This window comes from Suricata suricatta, chromosome 17 (genome assembly GCF_006229205.1).
Source record: "Suricata suricatta isolate VVHF042 chromosome 17, meerkat_22Aug2017_6uvM2_HiC, whole genome shotgun sequence".
In the NCBI taxonomy this organism is placed as follows: domain Eukaryota; kingdom Metazoa; phylum Chordata; class Mammalia; order Carnivora; family Herpestidae; genus Suricata; species Suricata suricatta.
The window spans coordinates 33362802-33386456 of NC_043716.1; the positions used below are offsets into that span (position 1 = coordinate 33362802).

The window sequence follows — 23655 nt, forward strand, 5'->3', positions numbered from 1 at the left end:
GGGGAGCGCCACGGCGCCCGCTGCGGCGGGGAGCGGCCAGGGGCGCGGGGACATCTGGCAGACACGCGCTCGGGCCGCCCCGGAGTCCGCAGAGCGGGGCCAGCTGCACCGCCGCGGCCGCCCCAGCAGGAGGAAGAGGGACTGCGTGACCGCGCGCAGCGTCCCGGGACGAGCTGGGAGGGCCCCGGGCCTCGCGTCTGCGGCGCCACCTGCCGGGCACAGACGCGCTCACCGCGGTCGCCTGTCCCTTTCCAGGAGATGCTTGTGGGCTGAGCCGCCTGCCTTTTGGCACCCTGTCCGAGGGCGAGTTCCCCGACCCATCCAAGAACTCTTAGTTCGTTCAGCCCTTCACATTGTATGTGCCTGACTCAGAGCTGGGCACTGGCGACCTCTAGATACATAAGATCAGGCCGCAGTTACAGCTGTGCCAAACCGTCAAGAGACAGCAGGCAATAGGTATTAATACAAAACTTGCTGGATACCAGGGCAATGTCCTCTGTGCTGTGTGGCTGGTCTGTTACAGGGGCCGTGGGGTCTCTGGGGAAGGAGAGGGCACCTTGAGCTGGATATTGAAGGAGCAGAGAGTCCCAGGGACAATTAGCTTGGCCAGGAGAGTAAGCTGTCATCTCCTGGGTCAGGCCAACCTGGGCACCTGCTGGGAGGAAAGTCAAAGATGGTATATTTGGGAGAAACTGGGTGCAGGTGGAGGGCCCGGAAAGCAGGCTCTGAGGAACTCTTTGATAAAGTGGAAAGTTCAGGGCTTTGGAGCCAGGTATCTGGGTGCTAATTCCAGCTGTGTGGCCTTGGGTAAGACTCTGAACTCTCTGAGTTTGTTTCACTGTTTGTGAAATGGGGCTGGTGCCTACTTGGTAGGGTTGCTGGGAAGACTCCAAGAGAAAATACACATGAAAGCATGCAGCATAGTGCTGGGCACTCAGAGCATGCTAAACTTATGTTTGTTTGCTAAAAAGTAAAGAGGAGGGGCGCCTGGGTGGCTCAGTCGGTTAAGCATCCAACTTCGGCTCAGGTCATGATTTCACTGTTTGTGGGTTCGAGGCCTGCCTTGGGCTCTGCTGACAGCTCAAAGCCTGGAGTCTGTTTCAGATTCTGTCTCCCTCTCTCTCTGCCCCTCCCTTGTTCCCTTGTTCGCACTGTCTCTCTCTCTGTCTCAAAAATAAATAAACATTAAAAAAATTTTTTTAAGTAAAGAGGAGAGGCTCCTACTGCAGGGACAGACACCCTGGGAGGTAAGTATTCAAAACAGCAGGAAAGTTTCTGACTCTGTGAACCCTAAAGGGTATGGTGTTTCTTTGTAAGGTGATGGAAATGTTTAAAACTGACTTTGGGAAACTACTGTAACATTTGTGTGTCAACTATACTTCAGTTTAAAAAATTGACTTCAGGGATGATTGCATGTATCAGTGAATATATTATAAACCATTGAATAGGCTACTGTAAATGGGTGAATTGGATGGTATGTGAAATTATACACTAGTAAAGCTGTTACTGTTTTAATATTTCTAAGTATATTTATTTTGAGGAAGAGAAAGAGCGTGCATGGAAGTGGGGAAGGAGGAGAGAGGGAGAGGGAAAGGGAGAGAGGGAGAGAGAGAGAGAGAGAGAGAGAGAGGGAGAGAGAGAGAACCCCAAGCAGGCTCTGCACCACAAGTGCAAAGCCTGATGTGGGGCTCAATCTCACAAACTGCAAGATTATGACCTCAGCAGAAGTCAGGTTCATAACTGACTGAGCCACCTGGGTGCCCTAAGCTGCTACTGTTTAAAAAAATGTTTTTTTTTTTAACATTTATTTTTTTGAGTGACACAGATAGAGCAGGAGTGGGAGAGGGGCAGAGAGAGAGGCAGTCACAGAATTGAAGCAGGCTCCAGATTCCAAGCTGTCAGCCCAGAGCCTGATGCAGTAGGGCTCAAACTCATGAACCTTGAGATCATGACCTGACCCGAAGTCAGATGCTTAACCAACTGAGCCACCCAGGTGGTCCAAGCTGTTATTGTTTTAAAAAAATACTTCTTGTTGGACTAATCTGACAACAACATGAAAAAAGCAATGATTTGGGTTTGTATCTCAAGGGGATTGAGTGAGCATTAAACGAAATAGATAATGCACTTTATCCTTCGTGACAAGGACAGAGAGGGTCTGAAAGTGCCTCCCCGCTTCTCCATCCCAAAGCAGCTGCCAAGAGAACACATCGCAAGAGACCAACCAAAGAAAACAGAGAAGCTCTTTATGTCAAATCACAGAGACAGGGGGATGTGGGGGAGGGGCAGGGAGGGCCTGGGAGGACACTTTCCTGCCCCACCAACTCCTTATTCACAGGTTTAGATGTTGTTCCATCTGCTGTCGAAGTTTGAATTTCTGGATCTAGAGGAAAAAGAACAGAGTGAGAGCCAGGCTCAGGGTCTCTGCCAACCATTGCCACCAACTGGCTTGGGTTGCCTAGGACTGAAGGGTTTCTTAGGGTAAAGTCAGGAAAGTCTGTGACAAGCCAGGCTCCCTTGCCCATCGCGGAGGGAGGTGCAGGTGGGGTCTCTTGGCCTTCTGGACCTAGGGCCCCGGGCCACCTTGCTGCGCTCTGGTCTCCTTTACTCACCTTTCCTGAGACGGTGAGGGGGTAGTTTGTGACAAACACGACATATCGGGGAATCTTGAAGTGGGCGATCTGCAGACCAGAGGGAGATAAAGTAAAGCATGAGGCTGGGCAAGGGGGGAGGGGTAGGAGTAGGGGACAGCGGGCTGGCTGGCAGGGAGAGGGGGTCGAAGAACAAATCGACAGCAGCTTGGGGCGGGTTGAACTCCCACCTTCCCTTTGCAGAAAGCCTTGATCTCCTCCGCCGTAGTCTCCTCTCCCTTCTTCAGGCGAATGCAGGCACAGATTTCCTCCCCCATCCGGTCATCCTTCACGCCCACCACCTTGGGGCACCAGAGACAGATGTCAGACAGGGCCATGCCCATCCCTGTTTCCTGCTCCTGGCGGGGGGGGGGGGGGGGGGTCACCTGGGCTCACCTGGGCTGGGTGCCTCACCTGCACTTCCTGCACCTGTGGGTGGGTGTGAAAGAAGTCCTCGAGCTCGGCGGGGTAGATGTTCTCACCGCCCCGGATGATCATATCCTTGGAGCGGCCCACGATCTTGCAGAAGCCCTGACTGTCCATCACGGCGATGTCTCTGTGCAGACAGTCCAGGGATGACCTCTGACCTCTGCCTCATTTGCCTGGCTTGCGCCCTTAGCCACCAAACATTTATTGAGCACCTACTGTGTGTCGCACACTGCTCTAGAGTCTGGGGGATATGGTATAAATAAGACATTCTGGGGGCACCTGGGTGGCTCCGTTGGTTAAGCTTGAGGCTTCGGCTCAGGTCATGATCTCATGTTCATGGGTTCGAGCCCCACATCGGGCTCTGTGCTGACAGCTCAGAGCCTGGAGCCTGCTTCTGATTCTGTGTCTCCCTCTCTCTCTGACCGTCTCCCGGTCACGCACTGTGTCTTTCTCTCTCTCAAAAATAAATAAACGTTAAAAAAAGAAAACACTCTTCTAAAAAAAAAAAAAAAAAAAACATGTCCACCTTAAAGAGGTCTTCTCTGACTCCCTTCCCGGATCTAAGAGAAGCTCCCACCCCCACCACTGCTGCTTTCTTTTCTCTGACCCTGTTTTACTGTCTCTCTGGCATTTATCAATGTCTGAACTGATCTCTTTCCTATCCGTCTTCCTCCCCAAGATGTATGGAAAGTAAGACCCTCTTCATCCTGCCTTCCCCCGGACCACCAGTGTCCAGAACAGTGCTGGAACATGGGAGGTGCATGATAAGAATTTGTTCCATGGCGGGGCGCCTGGGTGGCTCAGTCGGTTAAGCGTCCGATTTTGGCTCGGGTCATGATCTCACAGTTCATGAGTTCGAGTCCCACATCGGGCTCTCTGCTGTCAATGTGGAGCCTGCTTTGGATCCTCTGTTCTTTCTCTCTCTGCCCCTCCCCGGCTTGTGCTCTCTTTCTCCCTCTCAAAAATAAATAAACATTAGAAGAAGAAGAAGCAGCTGGGGCTCCTGGGTGGCTCAATCAGTTAAGCGTCTGACTTTGGCTCCTGTCATGATCCTATGGTTCATGAGTTCGAGCCCTGCATAGGGTTTGGTGCTGACAGCTCAGGACCCAGAGCCTGCTTCCGATTCTGTGTCTCCCTCTCTCTGCTTCTCTCTCTCTCTCTCTCAAAAACAAACAAACATTAAAAAAAAATTAAAAAGAAGAAAAAGGGAACTGAAAAAAAAAAGAATTTGTTCAATTGACAGATGAGTGCATCTTGGCTCAGATTTTACAGACACGGGTATGGTGCCCTGTCTAGGTGCTCTCATCCATGCTGTGTCTGATCTTTTCAGGTGCCAAGTGTAGAGAGCCTGATCATTCTCATTTTACCCATTTTGGAAATTAAGTCTCCAAGATGCAAAGGAGCCCTCTTGACAAACATGTTTAATGTTTCCAGCTAAGTCTCAGGACCCAACCCTACCCCCACCTCAGCCTCTCCTCAGCCCCTAGCTGCCTACTCACCCTGTCCGATACCACTTGTCCTGTCCAATCGCTTCTTCGGTCTTCTGGGGCTCGCCCCAGTAGCCCAGCATGACGCAGTACCCTCGGATGCACAGCTCCCCGGACGTGTTCAGCTCCGCCAGCATCCCCGTCTTCAGGTCCACAATCTGGGCCTGGGACCAGGCAACTTCAGGCTGTGGCCTCTGCCCTCTCACCTCGGGATGGAGGTGGGTTGGGGGAGGGGTTCTCAGGATGGGGGAGGGGGAGCTTTGCCCAATCCGGGGAAGGGAGACAGAGACTCTAGGCAGACACCTGAGCTGGACATGAAAGAACAGCCTGGGGCAGGGAGGTGCTAAGGAGCGGGCAGCTGCTGCTGCTGCTGCTGCTGCTGCGGAGGCCTGTGGAGGGCCAGGCCAGCTGCAGAGTTATAACCGTGCAGAAGGAAAGGGAGTCTCCTCTTATTTGCTATGAAGCAGCAAATAAATAAGCCAAAGAGGGTGGTGTGGCAGGGCCATGTGGACAGAGGGAGGCAGTCTGAAAGCCTAGCAGAGAAAGGAGTCATAGCCGACCTGCAAGGAAAGCTTAGTCTGTGTGCCTCAGTGTCTACATCTGTGAAACAGGGAGAGCTCCACTTGCCCCTGTCTGCCTTGCAAGGCGGGCAGCCCAGTGAGTGGCAATGAGAGCGTCAGACACATGGCAAGGGACTCTAACGTCACTGCACACTTCATGGAGGGGGGCAGCGGAGGACTGCACCTGGATGGGGGTTGGGTACTCCAGAGGAGCCAGGGCACAAGTCGGTAGGGGAAAGCAGGTGCAGGCTGGCATAAAGCACTGGTGTGGGGGCAGGGAAGGAGCCACTGCTGGGAATTTCAGTGAGTGAAGTTCTGGGTCAGCCTTCAAGGTGCAAGAGGCCCTCAAAGGGACAGGCTGCCTGGGAAACTAAGTGTTTATGCCAAGCAAAAAGACGGGCTCTGCAGAAGGCAGGGGCGGAGGTATGGGAGAGGAAAAAACTGTGTAGGAAAAATCTCTGTGCTCTGGCTCCTCTTCGAGGCCGTCCTGGCTGGCCCAAAACAGACAGCGGAACTTGGCAAAAACACACCTTAGACAGGAAGGGAGGCTGCGGAGAGTTCAGGCTCAAGGACACTGCTCCAGCTCTTCCCTCTCAGGCCTCAGCCCACAGAGAAGGCCCCAGACCTGGCCTGGGGAGGCCCTTACTGCTGGGAGCTGGGGGTACTCTTAGCACCCTGAGCGAGCTGCGTGGCTCTCTGATAGAAAGCAATAAATGTCCCCAGGGAGGGCACCCCGGTTAAGTGATAGGAGGTGGGATCCAAAGGTCTCTGTCCGGGGCTAACCTCCGTGTGAGGCATAATTCTGCCCACACTTTCTGCCTTCTGTTCCACGGTGTCCTCGGCGAAGTTCATGAAGGTCACGGGACTGTTCTCTGTGGTTCCGTAAGCCACCTGGGGGGTGGGGGGGGGAGGTGTTTGGAGGGAGCACTGGCACTGCAGAGACAAGGATGAGCTCCCCTGGGGGGACGTGCAGGAACCCAGGAGAAAGTGGAGAGCAGTGGAGTGAGGGGAAAAGGGGCCTATGGGCAGAGGGGACTGGCTCCACCAGCAGGGGTCCAGGGTCTGAAATACAACTGAGATCAAGGAAGCCATTCTTTTCTAGCCTGGGCTGTTTCTCTGCTTCCTGGAGTGCCCCCCCCCCCCCCCCCCCCCCCCCCCCCCCCCCCCCCCGTTGCCTAAACCTGTCATTCCTTGTGTCTCAGACACCCCAGCCTTCTCTCCCTCCTCCCCTGGCTGACTTAGCACCCCCTTCCTGATTTCAGGCCACAACATCCCCTCTCCCTCCTTTCCAAACGGAAGGTCCCATGAACTTGATGAGAAAGCCAGCCTGCCTTGGCCCAGCTGGGAACGGCACAGACACAACCTCCCCCTCCCCACCCGCCTGAAACCCTGAGATCAATGCCTGGCCTTGTGGTGGGTGACCCCCAAGCGTTGGAGAGTTTCCTATAACTATATTTCCATCACAACGAAAATACAGCCAAAGTAGAGTTTAAAAGCCAGTGAGACCCCCACCACCCCACATGTCCAGTGGTTAGAACATCCTGACCAACAGAAAATCAGAAGCCAGCCTCGGAGGAGCCTAAATACCATCAGGGAATGTTCTGAGCCAAATGTGACCCCCCTCTAGAGGCCGTGGGTGAAAGGGGCTTAGGAAGGGGGCTAGCTACCCTGTAATCTAGGTTCCTGATCAACAAAGACAACAGACCTTTGTCCATCCACCTCCCTCCTCCCCCAATTTCCTCTGTGTTGGCGGGCACACTGCTGGGGCCCCTTCCTGCCCAAACAGACAACAACCTCCACCAGGCAGCCCAGAGCTCCCCCCTGCCTCCATTTTCCACAGGAATCCAGACACCATGGCTGGGCACACAGAGACCTGGGCGGCTGGGGCACAACTGCCCACAGGACCTGGGCTGTCCAGGGCTGATTCCCAGTAGCCAGGACCTGACCTCCCCCCCCCCCCCCCCCCTTCCTCCTCCATAGTCCTGGGGCCACTGCCCAGGTGTGGCCTCTGCCAAGTACACCTTGGCGCCACTCTGGCCGCCACCCTGGGAGACCCCTTGGGGGCAGGCCCTGACCACTGGTAGAGGGGATGAGGAGATAGGGATATTTTAGGGAAACGAAGGAGGGAGATGGTGTGACTGGGCTGGTTCTGTCTTCCCCACTGGGTGCCTGTGGTCTTTCAGGTGTTTGCGAGTTCTAGGGGTCTCCCTTCCCGCTCCCCGCCCCTGTTCCCACATTTCTGGTTAGGCTTCAGCAGTGGAAAAAAGGGACGGGAGTGCTGAGGACAGCCACTCAAGCCCGAGGCTGGGAGGGAGGGGGCTAGAGACAAGCCCAAGGGTGGGGAAGGAGGGCCCATCTCCTTCGGGTGGGCCCGCGGTCCAGCCGCAAGGGGGAGCCCGACGCCAGCGCGGCTCTCACGCTCTGCCGGCGCCGCACAAGAGGGCTATTAAAGCGCAGTCTGCCGGCCGACCGCGGCGAGACTCGCGTCCGGCTGTCCGGCCCCGCTTCCTCCCTCCCCGGGGCCAGGGCTCCGCGCCGAGCGTGTATGGGGGGGGGGGGGGTTGGAGGCGCAAACTTGAGCAAACAAATACGTTCGGGAACGCCTCCACTCTCCAGTGTGAACTCTGGGCTCTAGACGCAGTGGTGTCCCCACCCACAAAGGATGGAGAAAGGAGGTGGTGGGCGGGGGGGTTAGGAGAGAGGCAGGATCCGAAAGCAGGGAGAAGGGGCAGGGGCCCTGGACGAAGCTCGAAGCTCGGGGTCACGGTCAGCCCGGCATGGTCACCAGCTGGGGGCAGAGCCCCGCCTCTCCCCATGGAGGGCGGGGGCGCATCCCTGGGCGGGAGGGAGTTAAGCCCGGTGGCCTGGATGCTCCACGTAGAAGCTGGCTCCGGGCTGCAGGCTGCGGTCAGGGCCACCGTATAAATAGGGCGGGAGACCGGAGTGCCGAGGACTTGCCACTGTCCGCGCCCCGCCGCCGCCGCCCCCCGGCCCCCGGCCCCAGGCGTCCTGGCCATGGCCCGTCCGGTGCTCTTGCTTAGCCTTGGCCTCCTGGCCGGCCTGCTGCCGGCACTGGCCGCCTGCCCCCAGAACTGCCATTGCCACGGCGACCTGCAGCACGTCATCTGCGACAAGGTAGGGCTGCAGAAGATCCCCAAGGTGTCAGAGAAGACCAAGCTGCTCAACCTTCAACGAAACAACTTCCCAGTGCTGGCTGCCAACTCATTCCGGGCCATGCCCAACCTTGTGTCGCTGCACCTGCAGCACTGCCAGATCCGCGAGGTGGCTGCCGGAGCCTTCCGGGGCCTCAAGCAGCTCATCTACCTGTACCTGTCCCACAACGACATCCGCGTGCTGCGTGCAGGTGCCTTCGACGACCTGACAGAGCTCACCTACCTCTACCTGGACCACAACAAGGTGACCGAGCTGCCCCGGGGGCTGCTCTCTCCGCTGGTCAACCTCTTCATCCTGCAGCTCAACAACAACAAGATCCGCGAGCTGCGGGCAGGCGCCTTCCAGGGTGCTAAGGACCTGCGCTGGCTCTACCTGTCAGAAAATGCGCTCACTTCGCTGCAGCCCGGCGCCCTGGACGACGTGGAGAACCTGGCCAAGTTCTTCCTGGACAGGAACCAGCTGTCCAGCTACCCCTCGGCTGCCCTCAGCAAGCTGCGGGTGGTGGAGGAGCTGAAGCTGTCCCACAACCCCCTGAAGAGCATTCCTGACAATGCCTTCCAGTCGTTCGGCAGATACCTGGAGACCCTCTGGCTGGACGACACCAACCTGGAGAAGGTGAGCTGCGGGCTGCAGAGCTCTGCCTGGCTCCTTTGCTGCCTTGAGGCCCAGGGATCCGGGGGCCACAGCCAGCCACCGTCCCTTCTCCCCTAAACTTGCTTCTGTCTCTCTGGCTGTCTCCAAGGTGAAGAGCTCCGTCATGTCTGTCCCTCATTTGTCACATCCTCACCCTAAACCGTGCTCCCTGCTGCCCCTGTCTCTAGTCTCAGCCATTGCCCTTCTAGGACTGCAGACGGAGCTGGGGCTGCCCTGGCCCCACTGGTGGCCCCCTCGGGGAGAGCACTGCCAGGGCTCCCAGACCCCTTGCTGTGGGCACACCTCTTCCTGTTGGGCCTTCCATCCCTCCTCTGCTGGTGTTTTCCTGTCTCCAGTAAGCCTACCGCCCCATAAAGGAAGGTTTGTTTATTGAGAAACTTTCCACAGGCCCACAAAGAGACCCTGTTCTTGGTTGAGGGTGGGTGCGTGTGTGCAAAGGTGGGGGCTGGGGGGAGGGGAAAACAAGTAGCGGGGGAAGAAGACCTCCATGCCCCCCAGAGGCCCTGTCGATTGTTCCCCCCCCCCCACTTCCCAGTTCACACCCATGCATGCTCCACTGCATTCTCAGGTCCATTTCAACGGAGGGGGCCCAGGAGCCAGGGGCTTCCCCAAGTTGCACAGATGGCACCCATGGGCTCTGTGAAGGGGCGAAGGCAAGAGCCTCATGCCACTGTCAACCTTTGGCGCACGACTCCAGGCATCTCCATACAGGGAAGGCTGGCTGTGCCGCACTGTCCCCCAGACCACTGACTGTCCTCTGTCCCCCCCACCCCCAGTCACCAGACCCATCTCCTGGCTGCATGCTTGCTCAGTCCGTCCTTCCCTGTGATACCCAGGTGGGGGGCTGCCTTGGAGGCGGGTGGACTCTCTCCTCTGGACTGGAAAATCACTCTGGTACAGGGGCCTCGGCCAGGAGGTTTGGGCGGGGCCCGAGGCAAGGTGTAGAAGGCAGTACCAGAACAGGCTGGTTACTGGGGAACTCCGCACCCCTCCCTGAGCCACAGAGATGAGAGCAAACTCCTACCTGGATGGTAGCCAACTTTGTCTGGGTGGATGCGGCCTGCCCTTCTGCAGCCCTGGCCCCTGCAGACATGAAGTCGGATTTCCCTGTGGCCCACCAGTGCCAGAGTGGCCATTTAGTGGGTAGCAGAGCAGGGCGGCAGGGGCTGATCTGGGGCAGGCGGCGGGGGGTGGGGGGGGTGCGGCCAGACAGGACTCTGATGCCTGGGCCAAGATGTGGGCACCAATAGAATGTTTCCTCTGGAGCCGTCCAGCCTGGCCAACGGCTCCACCAAGAAGGCTCCACAAATAGCATCTGGCAAGCAGCGAGGGAGCAGTGAGGACAGAGCTGGGGGAAGTCCCAGGACCCTGGGGCTGTGGGGAGCCCAGGCCCACTGCCCATCCCACCAAACACTGACCAGCTTCACCGTGTGCCAACTCAGGCTGCCAGAGCCAAACTCTGGCTGCCGCCCCAGGCCCCGTGTTTGTGCAGGGAGCTTGGTGCCAGGGAAAGAGGAGCCGGGCGTGGTCCTGCAGCTACTGTTTACTCTCTAGAGTGACCCGGGGCAAGAGACGGGACTCCCTCCCCCTACCCCCAAACCTGGCCCCATCTGCGTTCTGGAAATAACACCAGTCATCCCAAGAGGTGGTTGTATGGAGTAGATCATCTGAGACAGTTTAGTCTCACGCCGTGAAACTCCTCAAGGAGCCACCGCTTATGTCCGGGGAAGGAGCCTGCCCCCGTGGGGACCTTAGAGCTGGTAGAGGCTGGACACCGGGGGCTGGGTGTTCATTCACGTCCACCTCACTTCCCAGTTCTCGGACAGTGCCTTCCTGGGTGTGACCACGCTGAAACACATCCACCTGGAGAACAACCGCCTGAACCAGCTGCCCTCCAACTTCCCCTTTGACAGCCTGGAGACCCTCACCCTCACCAACAACCCCTGGAAATGCACCTGCCAGCTCCGGGGACTTCGGAGGTGAGAACACCCCCATTGTTGCCCCCCGCAATCTGCCCTCCTGATGGAGAGGAGGCACACTGGCCCTGCACTAAGGCATCTGGGGCGTGTGTCCTAGATCTGCTACCTAATAATCGTCATGAAGATGATGGTTCCAGGCCATCCTAGAGATACGTGGATCTTGGCCCCCTGACTCATTGTCCCCTCCCTGCCATCTCACCCAATTCCAGTGACTCTCTGTCTCTTTAGGTGGCTGGAAGCCAAGACTTCCCGCCCTGATGCCACTTGCACCTCACCCGCCAAGTTCAAAGGCCAGCATATCCGTGACACTGATGCCTTCCGTGGCTGCAAGTTTCCCACTAAGAGGTCCAAGAAACCCGGCCGCCATTGAACAGGTGGGGGATGGGTGGGCAGATCCCCTGTTCTCCTCTCTGGAGAGTCTAGCAAGTGAGGAGGAGGTCCCAGGATACTCCGTCCCCACAGAGGGGCATGCATACTCTCCGTTTGTACAGGGAAGGGAGGGGAGGGGAGGACTGGGGCCCCCCTCTAAAGAGGAAAAGGACACAGCCTGGGACTCCCACCATTCTCTGCAAGCCTCGTCTAGGCTGTCGGGCTCCTGACACCCAACCTTGCCTCACTGCAGGTCCTGATGCAGCCGGTCCTGGTGACCGGCCTCTGCCTTCAGCTGGAGAAACTACTGACCTTCCCACCTCTGACCCCCACCTTCTCCCCACAGCCTCTGCTGATGCACAGAGCTGTCCAAACCTAGACACGTCCTGGCGGGGGGCCTCGGGCACTCCAGCACGAACCCAGCTCCCCATGACGGTGAGAGCTCCATCACGCCTGGCCCCACTGCCACGGCTCCTCTCAGAGAAGCAATTGCCAAGACCCCAAGTCCTTCGGAACCAGAACAGGGGGGCCATCGGGATGGCTCCCCCTTTCCGAATCCTCCTTCCCTTTGCTCCCCTTACCTTACCATTTGGAAACAAATACCAGATCTTTGCCCCACCCCTTTCTTCCAGAAAGGGCCCAACTCCGCCAGCCCCCTGCCTGCCAGGACACTCTAGTGGGACACTGGTGCTTTGCCGCGTACCCTCCCATGCTGCCCTCCTCTTCCGGGTTTCCATAAATATAAATGTATGTATGTGTAATATTTACTCCTCTGTCACCTGTTCCTAAGACTCCCAGTTCCCAGCTGTTGACAAGGTCAGACTGCATTTTCTCACATCTGCTTTCCGGAATGAGGGCCCACTGAGAGGGTCTTCCTTAGAGATCTGGCCTGAGCTCGTCCCTACAGATGCCAGTCTGTTCTCACCCTGGGCCTGGCCTGCCCCCTGCCCGCAGCCCCAGCCCAGCTGCCACTCACCACCAGCTCCTTCATGTTCAGCTTGTCAATGATGGCTCGGATCAGCTCTGGGGGTGCGGGGGACCCAGCAATCACACCTGAATCAGAGAGAGGACTGACACAGCTCCCTGCTTCTCCGGGCCTGGCGGACCCCCTTCACCTACAGCTCCTTCTAGAGAAGAACATTCCCCTCTCGCCCTTGACCCTGGACGTATTCCTATACCTGGCGGTTGGCCTTGGGCTGGTGTCCAGGGACACTGGGGATTCGCCTCCCACCCCCTCGCTTTTCTGCAGTGTCTTGTTGCCTCCTAAATATCTAGCTCACCAGGTCAGTGCTGGCCTCGCTACCCTTGGCCCTACCCCACCTCCAAACATGGACGAGATGTCGTAACTGGAGAAGTCTGGCTGGTTCAGAATGTCCACAAACATCGTGGGCGTGCCGTACAGGATGGAGCCTCTGTATAAGGTGGGGGAGGGGGTGGAGTCTCAAGATCAGGCTTGGAAGTGGAAGGGGGCTCCCTCTTTTCACCCACCCCACCCTGAACCCCCAGGAAGGGCCCAGGCTGTATATGTGGGAAACAGGAAGGAGAAGCCCTTTGGAGGCAAGAACTGGGCGTCCTCCACTACCCCTGTCTCCATTTCTTGGGGCTAAAGAGAGGCGACATCTCAGAAAGGGATCAGGGCCCAGGAGCGAGGAATGAGAGGGTCTCACCAGCCCCTGGGGGGCTGCCCACTGATGCCCACCTCTCTTTGCTGATGGCCTCCAGCGCCTTCTTGCCATCAAAGATTGGACAGGGTAGGATGAGGGTGGCGCCATGCATTATGCTCACCATTGTGCCCCCCACAGAACCCAGACAGTGGTACAGGGGGCTTGGCAGGATGATGCGCAAGTCCTCTGCCGTCTGGAAACAGAGGCAGGAAGCTGGTTCTACCCTGGAGCCAGAAGCCCCTTGCCGCCCCCCCCCAGTTCTGCTAGCCAGTAGGGGGAGCCCAGCAAGCCCCCCCCTACCCACCCCTACCCTGCAGGGCCTGGGCTAGCCCCTCACCTTCAGGTGCAGCCGCAGCCGGTCCCCTATCATATTGGAGTTGTTGACAATATTGTAGTGGGAGAGGGTGGCCCCCTTGGGGCTGCCTGTTGTCCCCTGATAAGACAAGCAGGTGATGCTTGGCCTCCTGCTCCCCATGTCCTTCCCACCCTGGGCCACCAGATGGGAGAGCACTGGCCCCGGAGTCAGGAGACAGGCACCAGTGCCCCGGATCCAGTCATTCATTGGACGTCTGTTCACAAAGGTTTAGCACCGGCCTGCACGATGCCAGCAGTGAGGATCCAGCAGTGTGGGAGCTCAGGTCTCTGTTCTTAGGCCCCTCATAGAGTGGCTCAGAGAACTCTGTGGCCCACCAGCAGATCCCCTCTCTGGGCCTCAGTTTCCTCATCTACTAAACGAGGAGGCAGATCTGTCACTCTGGCCTACGGTAGCCCAGGGCACCTGCCTCCGTGTGAGGATGAGGGGGCCGGGGAGGGGGAGGCACGTGACAAGGACACCAGTTGGCGATGTTTTCCAGGGCAGAGAGGACAGCTAGGGCTGGCCCCCGGAGAAGGTGTCCGCACCCCGGATGTCCTCTGTCATCTCACTCTTGGGGAAGGGTCACAGGGGCGGGCAGGGGGTGGCAGGCCAGCCAGGGGGCTTGGGGCCTGGAGACCGCGGCCCTACCGAGGTGAACTGGATGTTGATGGGGTCGTGGCAGGACAGGAACTGCTGGCTGTACCGGAGCTGGGCCAGATGCTTCTCTGTGCCCCCAGATGCCACCACCTCATCAAGGAGCAGGGTCCCCGGGAGAGGGTCATCCACTGAGATGACTGTGGTCAGGGCTGGTAGCCTGCGGGTAGGGAGGGCAGTGAGAATCAGGGGCTGAGGGAAGGCCCAAGGAGACCCCAGCCTCACCCCAGGGTGGGAAGTCCCCACCTCTGACTCTTCAAGGCCCCCGGCTGGGCCTTCTCCAACTCTGGGCAGATCTGCTTCAGGATGTTGTAGTATTTCTGGGTCTTGAATTGCTTGGGGAACGTGATGGCTTTGCAGCCTACCTGTGGAGGGGGAGCCCCCCATCCTCTGGTAAGCAGGGAGCTCCAGGCAGGGGCTTTGGGTTCCTTCTCACTCACAGAAGTTCTTTCTCACCCACACTACTACCTCGACACACACACAGGGGCCACACACATGCCAGCTCATGCACAGAGCACCCCTGATTCACGTATGCCCACGCCAGGACGCGCCCACCAGCTCATGCAAGCGCCCCGGCCCTGCCACGCACACGTGTGCCACCTTGACACACACACCAGCCTAGTGTCTGGCCAACCACTCTCTCCTCCCCCCGCCTCCACAGCCTCCGGGTGTCACACACCTGTGCGTGCCCTGCGTGTCCCCCCATCACCCCCCGGCTGGCTGGCCAGGCCCCTCCCCCGGGAGCGGGCTCTACCTTCCTGAGGGCATACTCCAACTCCATAGCCTGGTAAGCTGGGTTCACAGACACCTAGTGGAGACAGAGAGGCTACATCAGGGAGCATCTGGGCCGCACCCTGTCCCTCTCGCTGCCTCTCCACTCTCAGGTCGCACAGAAATACTGTGCCCTACACTTCCGGGCTTCAGAAGAAAGCACTACGTGGTCTGAAACCAGTCAGGCGCCGGTTTGGTTAGAGGGCCACAGAGCAGGGGGACTCCCCATGAATCGTGCACCCCCTACCTACCCAGTTGTGCCAGGCAAGCCCCTGCTCACCAGAATGATGCCTGCCTGCGCCGTGGCCAGCTGCATGAGCACCCACGCGTAGGAGTTGGGTCCCCACATACCTAGCCGGTCGCCCTTTCGGAGGCCAATACTCAGGAGCCCAGAGGCAGCTTTGTCCACCTGGTGTAAACAGAACACAAAGGGTGAGATGCGGGCAAGCAGGAAGGCGCCCTGAACCCCACCTCAGCCCTTGGCCCAGTGGTTCTTACTGGAACCACCTGGAAACAAGGGGCAGGCAGATGCCCCAGCCTCAGTGGGTCTGGATGGGGCTTGGGGATATGTCCCGGAGGGAGTGATGCAGGTGACATCAGGCCCCTTCTGCCTCAGCCCTGCCCCCTTCTTCTGCCATCCCTTGGCATTGTCAGGCAGCCCCTCCTCACCCTGCCCAGCAGACGGCTGCTGCCCTTAGAGCTCCACCCAGCCAGCACAGCCCTCGGGCCAGCACCCGCTGACATTGAGGTTCAAGACCAGGACCCACCTCCTCCTTGAGCTCGGCAAAGGTCAACCTGACATTCTCCTGGGGCACGACCAAGGCTTCCCGATCGGGGACCCTCTGCGCTACGGCTTCCAGACACTGCCCCACAGTCTTGTTGATAAGACGCTGTTTCGTGTGGCCCTGGATGTAGCTGAGACCCCCGACGGGCAGGGGGACAGTGCGATCTGTGTCTCCAGAGCTGCAGGGAAAGAGGTGAGGGCTCCGCTGTGCCAGGCCAGGCCGCTCTGGCACAGGGGCTGGCACACCCAGCTGGGCAGTGAGCTGCCCACAGCATGGGCACGTGCCTGACCTTGCCCCATCCCCAGGAACCACGACCCAGCAGAGAGGCTCAGTTACTCTGTAACTCTAAGGCTGTACTCAAAAAAAGTCTGCTGGGTGCCCGGGTGGTTGGTTTAATGGCCAACTCTTGGTTTCGGCTCAGGTCACAATCTCACAGTTCGTGGGTTCAAACTGCTTGTGTTCTCTCTCTCTCAAAATAAATAAACTTTAAAAATCTATTAATTATTTTTAACATCAAACCAAAAAAAGGTACCCAGAGGTAAAAGTATCACACGGTCAGCTCAGGTCAGCACGTCATCACCTGCCCCTCAGGGTGACAGCGGCCAGGCCCCAGCCAAGGCCTCGGTGGGAGTGTAACAGGTCTCAGACCCTGTTCCTATCAGAGAGGGTGCGGTGTGGGGCCTGAGAGTCAACGTCGATGATTTGGTGCTAGGAAGAACATGTGTCTCTTCTGCTGATTGACTCCTTGCGTCTTGTAGGGGAGAGTCTGTGGGAAGGACACGGGAATGCAGGGCAGAGGGTAGCTGCACTGGGTTTCCCCATAAATAGGAGAGGGGCTGCTGCCATCTCACAGGAGGGTGGGTCGTGAGGCAGGTGGATGGGGGAAGCCACGGGGACCCAACTCCATGGGGAGCAAGAGAGCACCAGGCTGGGATCAGGGGTCCGAGGGCTTGTCCCCGGGTATGCCTCTGGCTAGCGGGCAGCTGCCACAGACACCTGTGGTGTCCCCTGTCCCCTCCATGGAGCATCTCTGCTTTTAGATACTGGGACAGTTCCCTGGGATCGTGTCTGCTCAGGCTCTTCAGTTCTCTCCCGTTCTGCAGCTGGACAGAGCTGGGAGGCATCTGTCCCTTCTCAGACGTCCTGGTGGGTACAGCACTTGTTGTCGTGGCTTTGACTTCAATAAAACCCTCTATGCCAGCTTCTCTTCCTGCCTCTTTCTCCTCACTCCTGTCTCCTAGCATTACAAAGCACCCGCAAGCCTTGTTCTCAGAGGGATCAAGTAAAGACACGGTGTTTCTCCTCTCTGGGCCTCAGTTTCCCCACCTACGAGGAGTTTGAGGACTGGATCGGTTGTTATATTCTCAATTGAAAGGGGATATTATCTAAATGATTTGGTTAATCTTATCAAAGGATGGTGGCGAGCCACCCAGGCCAGCTGGTTCCCTCAGGTGCACCGGGGGCAGAAAATAGCACCCACAGCAGGGTTGTAAGGTCCTGTGAGGCCCCCTACCTTACTATCCACAGGTTGACAAACCTAAAAAACTGGTGAGCGGGCTCCCAGTGGCCATGGTGACACCTCTCAAAAGGCCATGGTTACACACCCCAAATCCCTAGCCCACAGGCAAGCAAGCATTTTTGCACATGGGGAAACAGGTATGCCTTTTTCGCTTTCGGTGTGCCAAAGATGTGGAGAGCCTGCTTAAGAAGAAAATGAACACAGGGTGAAGGAGGGAGGGATACACAGAGACAGAGACAGAGACAGAGACTGGGAGACACTGTAACAAACTTGAGGTCTGATTCCCTAGGTCCAGCCACAGGTCAAAAGCCAATACATTTCTTCTTTAAATTTAAGCCAGTTTTTTTTGGGGGGGAGGGGCAGGGGAACGCCAAATTCCACCCGTAACAAGGAGGAAGTTGGAGGACATCATGCTAAGTGAAATAAGCCACACACAGACAGACAAATACTGCGTGATCTCACTTACACCTGGACTCTAATAAATGAGCAAACAAACCAAAATAAATGTAAGCCGGTTCGAGGTGCGTTTCTGTTGGTTATCACGGATACATCCTAACACACCTACAGTTTTCATGTTCAGCCGAAGGCCTGGCAGGCAGCCTCCCACCGCCCAGCTTCGGGGTCAGGAGGGGTCAGGGAAAGCTCTCAGGCACTTTAAAGCCTCTGTTGTCAATAAGGATGACCACAGGTTTCCTCCTTTCCTCCTAGTTGACCACTGTCCTTGGTTCGCAACCTGGGTTTCTATTCATTCAACCATAGATGTAAGAGCAGAGTGGCCTTCTGGAAATTCTAGTTGGCAAATCAACCTGTTGGTTTGTGTGCAACCCCCTCCCACACACAACCAGAAAACAGGGGCGCCTGGGTGACTCACTTGGTTAAGCATCTGACTTCAGCCCCAGTCATGATCTTGTGGTTTGTGTGTTCGAGCCCCGTGTCGGGCTCTGTGCTAACAGCTCAGAGCCTGGAGCCTGTTCTGATTCTGTGTCTCCTTCTCTCTCTGCCCTCCCTTGCTCACACTCTGCCTCTCACTCTCTCTCTCTCTCTCTCTCAAAAATAAACATTAAAAAAAATGGAAAACAAATGAGAAAAATCGATTTCAGTTGTCACACACGTTCTATCCCTTATCTTCACAGCAGCGCGGATAGGTGCTGTCGTAAAGTCCCCCAGTAGGTCCTCGTCCTTAAGACACTACCCTGGGGGTGTCTAGTTGGCCATGGCCATGTGGAATAGAGACCACATTCCCAAGTCTGGCCCAAAGGTGAAGGAGTGGCCTGTGCGATTTAAAGAGAGGTAGGTACTGGGTGCAACTTCCCTTAAAGGGGCATCTTCTCTTTACCTTTCCCACTGGCTGGAGTGCCATCAGTAATGGGAAGGGAATGGCAGAGCCAAAGAGGCTGGAGCCTTGACATCAGGGTGCACTGTGCCGCCGAGCCACCACCTGGTGGCGGCCATGAAGGATGCAGAAAAAGAATCTCCCATCTCCTCAGAGCCAAGGTGAGAGTGGGTGTCTCTGGCACTCACTAAGCAAATCCTAAAGGGTACAGGTGAGAAACATGAACGGCCATCCTATACGTAAAGCGAGTGGCGTGCACAGAACCCAAGTGGCCCGCTTGGCTGGTAAGTAGCTGAGTCTGCAGCGGAGAAGCCACTGAAGCTGCCCCCGTGTACACAAATCTGGGGGAAAGGAGTGGGTGGGCTGTGTGTGCAGGTAGGCTTTGCATGTGCCCCTCCCCTCCACACTGTCTAATCTCCATTTTGCTTTTTCCACAACTGTTTACTCATTGAACTCCAGAAACTGGGACTGGAGTAGGGCAGAATGGAGGTGGGAACAGGCGGCAGTTTGCTCATAAAGGTAAGAACCACCCATTGTTTTGAAATTCCAAGTGCAAACAGAATTGATTCTACTCTCCTTCTTCCTTGAACACACCCCAAAGGCCTTCGGCAAAAAGAGGCAGCCACTTCTTTTCCTATTATTCTTTTTCTCTTTAAGTAGGGTCCACACCCAGTGCGGAGACCAGCACAGGTCTTGAACTCACAACCCTGAGATCAAGACCTGAGCGGAGATTAAGAGTAGGACACAAAACCAACTGAGCCTCCTAGGCACTCCTTCTTTTTCTGTTCTTCTTCTTCTTCTTCTTCTTTTTTAATGTTTATTTATTCTTGAGAGACAGACAGACAGACAGACAGACAGAGCATGAGTGGGAAGGGGCAGAGGGAGAGAGGGACACAGAATTTGAAGCAGGCTCCAAGCTCAGAGCTGTCAGCACAGAGCCTGACACAGGGTTCGAACTCACAAACCATGAGATTGTGACCTAAGCTGAAGTTGAACACTTAACCAACTAAGCCACCCAGGTGCCCTTTTCTTTTTCTGTTTTTCTTCTTTTTAATGTTTACTTATTTTTTGAGAGAGAGAGGGAGAGAGAGACAGAGCGTGAGCAGGGGAGGGGCAGAGAGAGAGGGAGACACAGAATCTGAAGCAGGCTCCAGGCTCTGAGCTGTCAGCACAGAGCCTGAGGTGGGGCTCCAACCCATGAATTGTGAGATCAGCCGAAGTTGGACACTCAACTGACTAAGCCACCCAGGTGCCTCTCTTTTTCCATTTTTAAACACAGTGGTAGACATTCCATCCAAACCTGAAAAAGACAATAGAGATTTGATTTGAGGAAAAATTGTAGGTTTTGTTTGTTATTATTATTGTTTTTTAACATTTTAATTTATTTTTTAAGAGAAAGAGTGCAAGCAGGGAAGGGGCAGAGACAGAGGGAGACACAGAATCCAAAGCAGGCTCCAGGCTCTGAGCTGTCAGTGCAGAGCTGGACTGCGGGGCTTGAACCCACAGACCGTGAGATCATGACCTGAGCCACCAGATGCTTAACTGACTGAGCCACCCAGGAACCTCGGTTATTACTATTTTAAACACTGGGTGGGAAGCTTAGTGAGTCAGAGGGGTAGAGCCAGCAGTTCCTGTGGCTTCCAACTCAAAGGACTCAAGTCCAGGAGTCTACCCCCCGACCCCCATCTGCAGTGACCCATGGCTAAGCAGAGGACCCTCCTTCTGATGTATTGTCAGAAGGTCACTAGTAGTGTCCCATGCTTACATCACTCACCTCACTTTAACCTATCACGTAGGCATGTCATCATCTCCCGTCATCACAAGAATGGTGGGCACAGTACAGGGAGGTATTTTGAGAGAGAGAGAGACCATCCACACAATTTTTATTACAGTATATGTTATAATTGTTCTTTTATTATTGATGATCTCTTACATGACTAACTTATAAATTAAACCTTACCATAGGTATGTCTGCATAGGAAAACACTTTGTATATATAGGTTTTGGTACTAGCTGTGGTTTTAGGTATCCACTGAGGGTCTTGGAACATATCCCCCATGGATAAGGAGACACTACTGTAAATATTTAGTGAGGCTTTCAGCTGCTTGGATTGGGCGTCATAAAACACATAAATTAGCCAGGTGGGAGCCGTGAAAAACTGGAGACAAAGCCCCACCTAAAGGTGCCCTTGGAGAGTTGGCACTTGAGAATTGAGGTAAGAAGTCAGGAAACAAGGATTTTTCTTTAAAAATTTTTTCTTAATGCTTATTTTTGAAAGAGAGAGAGACAGAGTGTGAGTAGAGGAGGGACAGAGAGAAAGGGAGACACAGAATCTGAAACATGCTCCAGGCTCTGAGCTGTCAGCACAGAGCCTGACATGGGACTTGAACTCATGAATTGTGAGATCATGACCTGAGCTGAAGTAGGACGTTGAACTGACTGAGCCACCCAGGTGCCCTGACGATTTTTCTTTTAAAGAATTCTCTTGACCTTTTATTGTTGGCAACTAATGTGTTCACTGTTTTATCCCCAAGTACCTCCCAGTGCCTGCAACATAAGAGGTGTTCAATGAAATGATCAAATGAGTAAATTATAAATAACACGCATAAGAGCCCAATGAAAAAAATGAGTGAAGGACTTGAATGGACATTTTTCCGAAGAAGATATTTGGTCAACCAGCACATGAAATGCGAATGAAAGCCATGGGGAGCTACTGCATTACATGCACTACGAAAGGAAGACTCTAAAACTACAACAACAACAACAAAATGACAAGTGGTGGCGAGCCTGTGGAGGCACTAGAAGCCTTGTGTGTGGCTGGTGGAGATGTAAATTTTTTTAATGTTTTTTTCAATTTATTTTTGATACAGAGACAGAGCATGAGAGGGGGAGGGACAGAAGAGAGAAGGAGACACAGAACTGAAAGCAGGCTCCAGGCTCTGAGCTAGCTGTCAGCACAGAGCCCGACGTGGGGCTCAAACCCACAAACGTGAGATCATGACCTGTGCTGAAGTCGGACACTTAACCGACTGAGCCACCCAGGCGCCCCAGAATTGTACAGCTTAAGAAACAATGTAGATAACTCCACTCCTACGTACGTGTTCAACAGAATTCACATGTGCGCTCACCAAAAGAGAGGTACAAGGATGTTTGCGTCATCTCCAATATGAAAATGACCCAAACACCCACCGACAGTAGAACAGATAAATAAATGGTGATTTATTATTCACAATGTTATATAGTAAGGACAGCAAATGAACTGGGACTATGCCCAGTTTTTATATGAATGAAACTCATATAAAAAACTTAACAAAGCCAGACAGGAAAAGATATATACTGTCTGATTCCATTTATTTTTTAATATTTTTTGAAGTTTATTTACTTACTTTGAGATAGAGTGTGAGGGAGAGAAAGAATCCCATATAGGCTCTGCACTGTCAGCACGGAGCCCAAGTTGGGGACTTGAACTCATGAACTGTGAAATCACAACCTGAGCTGAAATCAAGAGTCGGACGCTTAACCAACTGAACCACCCAGGGGCCCCGGCTCCATGTACATGCACAAAAGCTAATCTAAGCTGCCGGGAATAGGAGAGTGGCCACATGGGTGCTGAATCTATGGGTGTGTACAGTTCATCGAAATTCGCTTAAGGGAGTGCTTCAAGTATGTGCACTTGGCTGAGTCTGCCATATACTTCAATAGAGAGTTTAGAAGGAAGCTCTCCTAGGGCTCAGGCTAGTGCTGCTATCCTCGTGATTCATGAACTACATTTAGTGACAGGCTGTGGCATCTATGTACCATTTTGTTTTAAAAATAAAGGCAGCACGTGCAAACTCCATCGATACATTAATATATAATGCTGGGCCAGCCATGCAGACACATCCATGTGTGATCTCTGTTCTAGAAACTACTCAAGCAAAGAATCTCCATTTGGAATGTGGCAGGATCTTCCTCCCAGAAAGCCCCAGTAGATGGGAAAGCTGTGTCCTCTGGGCAATTCTTGGTGCCCTGGGGCTATTGGACCAACTGCCCCGTATCCTGCATGGATGTCCTCCAGGTTTAGGGGCACAGAGCAGCTCAGGACACGCAGCTTGTTGCTTAGAATGTGGGGTCCTGGATGCAAAGCTGTGGTCCAGGAGGCAGCCCCCAACAGGAATAGTGCTCCAGCCGGAAGCCAGAACCACGGGATGACCATCTGCTTTTACATAATTTCCAGGACCATCTTTTAAAGGCAAGGCAGGAGTATGAGGACTCTGACTCACGGGAAAGGTGGGCGCTGTCCGTGGGGAAGGGGGAGGTGAGGAAATCTCCTGCAGGGGGTGACCTGAAAGCAGGAGGAGAACATTGAGCGTCCCCCCTGCAAGGCCGTCGTGCGTGTTTTCTTGGGGAAATCGTCCCAAGTGCTTTGGTCTCTGTCTTACAAAGGGAGAAAATCGAGGGAGAGGTTAGGCATCTTGTCCAAATGCTGCAGTAAAAGTTGATGAAAACAGCCTCATCATTCGATCGCAAACAGCTTTCCACAGAAACAGACCAAGCGGCATCCATACACGAAACACAACCGGCCACAGACTCAAGGAGGAAGGAGGACAAATGGCGGGTGAGCACAGGGGGAGCCGACCGTGTCACGAGTCAGGGCAAAACAACGGGAGGCGTTTGTTTCCCAAGAGACCAGCAGAGGTGGGAAATACTGATATTACCGCGTCTGCAACTTATTTTCAAGTGGTGGCAAAAACTGTGAGGTGTGCGGTGTGTGTGTGTGTGTGTGTGTGTGTGTGTGTGTGTGTGTGTGGTGTGGCACGGCACATGTGTGTATTTGCAAAGAGACAAAGGGCAACTGTGGAGGGAGAGACGTGCTCTCTGACACTTTAGCATCTGGTATTTCAAATTCAGCCTTTTCGGTCATTCATCTTGATTATTGTACACCGGGCCCAAAAAGCTGTTATTCCAAAAATCATCTACATATATATTGAAAGTAATTCGATCTGTCTGATTCTGTAATAAATGAAAAGTCATTACAGAGGAAAATATAATGAATCAGTAATCCTCTGCCCAAACCAAAGATTGCGGTCTTTCTAGAGGAGTCTAAGTCTAACTTCAAAATTCCACACAAGGTATTCTTGTCAAAGAGCACACACAGGCAATGCTGGAAAGCATTTCCAGCTAAATGAGAGTTCCTTGCAGCTAACTGGGAGTTCAGGGTATTCCTGGGTACCGAGTCTGCACTATCCTCGGCTTTGTGCAGCCAGTATGTGAGCTTATCCAGGGTAAGGAGGAGGAGGACTCGGCAGAGAGCCC

General features: G+C 54.9%; 3 protein-coding genes across 4 annotated transcripts in view; 1 reads left to right on the forward strand and 2 right to left on the reverse strand.

The window, feature by feature from the left end:
- The window catches only part of RSAD1 (radical S-adenosyl methionine domain containing 1), a 7517-nt gene extending 7196 nt beyond the window's left edge, over positions 1 to 321 (reverse strand). Inside the window, exon 1 of the mRNA XM_029927008.1 lies at positions 233 to 321. Within this exon, the coding sequence (XP_029782868.1) occupies positions 233 to 321 (89 nt within the window). The remainder of the gene's footprint in view (positions 1 to 232) is intronic.
- Positions 322 to 2222: 1901 nt separating this feature from the next.
- The window catches only part of ACSF2 (acyl-CoA synthetase family member 2), a 35554-nt gene continuing 14121 nt past the window's right edge, over positions 2223 to 23655 (reverse strand). The window contains exons 2-16 of the mRNA XM_029927978.1: positions 15491 to 15686; positions 15004 to 15132; positions 14707 to 14760; positions 14199 to 14317; positions 13947 to 14112; positions 13281 to 13376; positions 12979 to 13136; positions 12600 to 12691; positions 12256 to 12332; positions 5887 to 5994; positions 4556 to 4707; positions 3042 to 3183; positions 2819 to 2929; positions 2610 to 2678; positions 2223 to 2380 (exon numbers count right to left, since the gene is read on the reverse strand). Coding sequence (XP_029783838.1) covers positions 2330 to 2380; positions 2610 to 2678; positions 2819 to 2929; positions 3042 to 3183; positions 4556 to 4707; positions 5887 to 5994; positions 12256 to 12332; positions 12600 to 12691; positions 12979 to 13136; positions 13281 to 13376; positions 13947 to 14112; positions 14199 to 14317; positions 14707 to 14760; positions 15004 to 15132; positions 15491 to 15686 — 1720 coding nt within the window. The 3' untranslated portion in view covers positions 2223 to 2329. The remainder of the gene's footprint in view (positions 2381 to 2609; positions 2679 to 2818; positions 2930 to 3041; positions 3184 to 4555; positions 4708 to 5886; positions 5995 to 12255; positions 12333 to 12599; positions 12692 to 12978; positions 13137 to 13280; positions 13377 to 13946; positions 14113 to 14198; positions 14318 to 14706; positions 14761 to 15003; positions 15133 to 15490; positions 15687 to 23655) is intronic.
- CHAD (chondroadherin) lies at positions 8058 to 12040 on the forward strand. Of its 2 annotated transcripts, none has more exons than XM_029927979.1 (4): positions 8058 to 8892; positions 10747 to 10910; positions 11139 to 11284; positions 11533 to 12040. In XM_029927979.1, the coding sequence occupies exons 1-3, from the start codon at positions 8119 to 8121 to the stop codon at positions 11278 to 11280; spliced, it is 1080 nt and encodes a 359-aa protein (XP_029783839.1). In that variant the 5' UTR covers positions 8058 to 8118; the 3' UTR covers positions 11281 to 11284; positions 11533 to 12040. The 2 variants fall into 2 exon arrangements, with proteins under 2 accessions (XP_029783839.1, XP_029783840.1); XM_029927980.1 differs by having other exon boundaries at positions 11626 to 12040.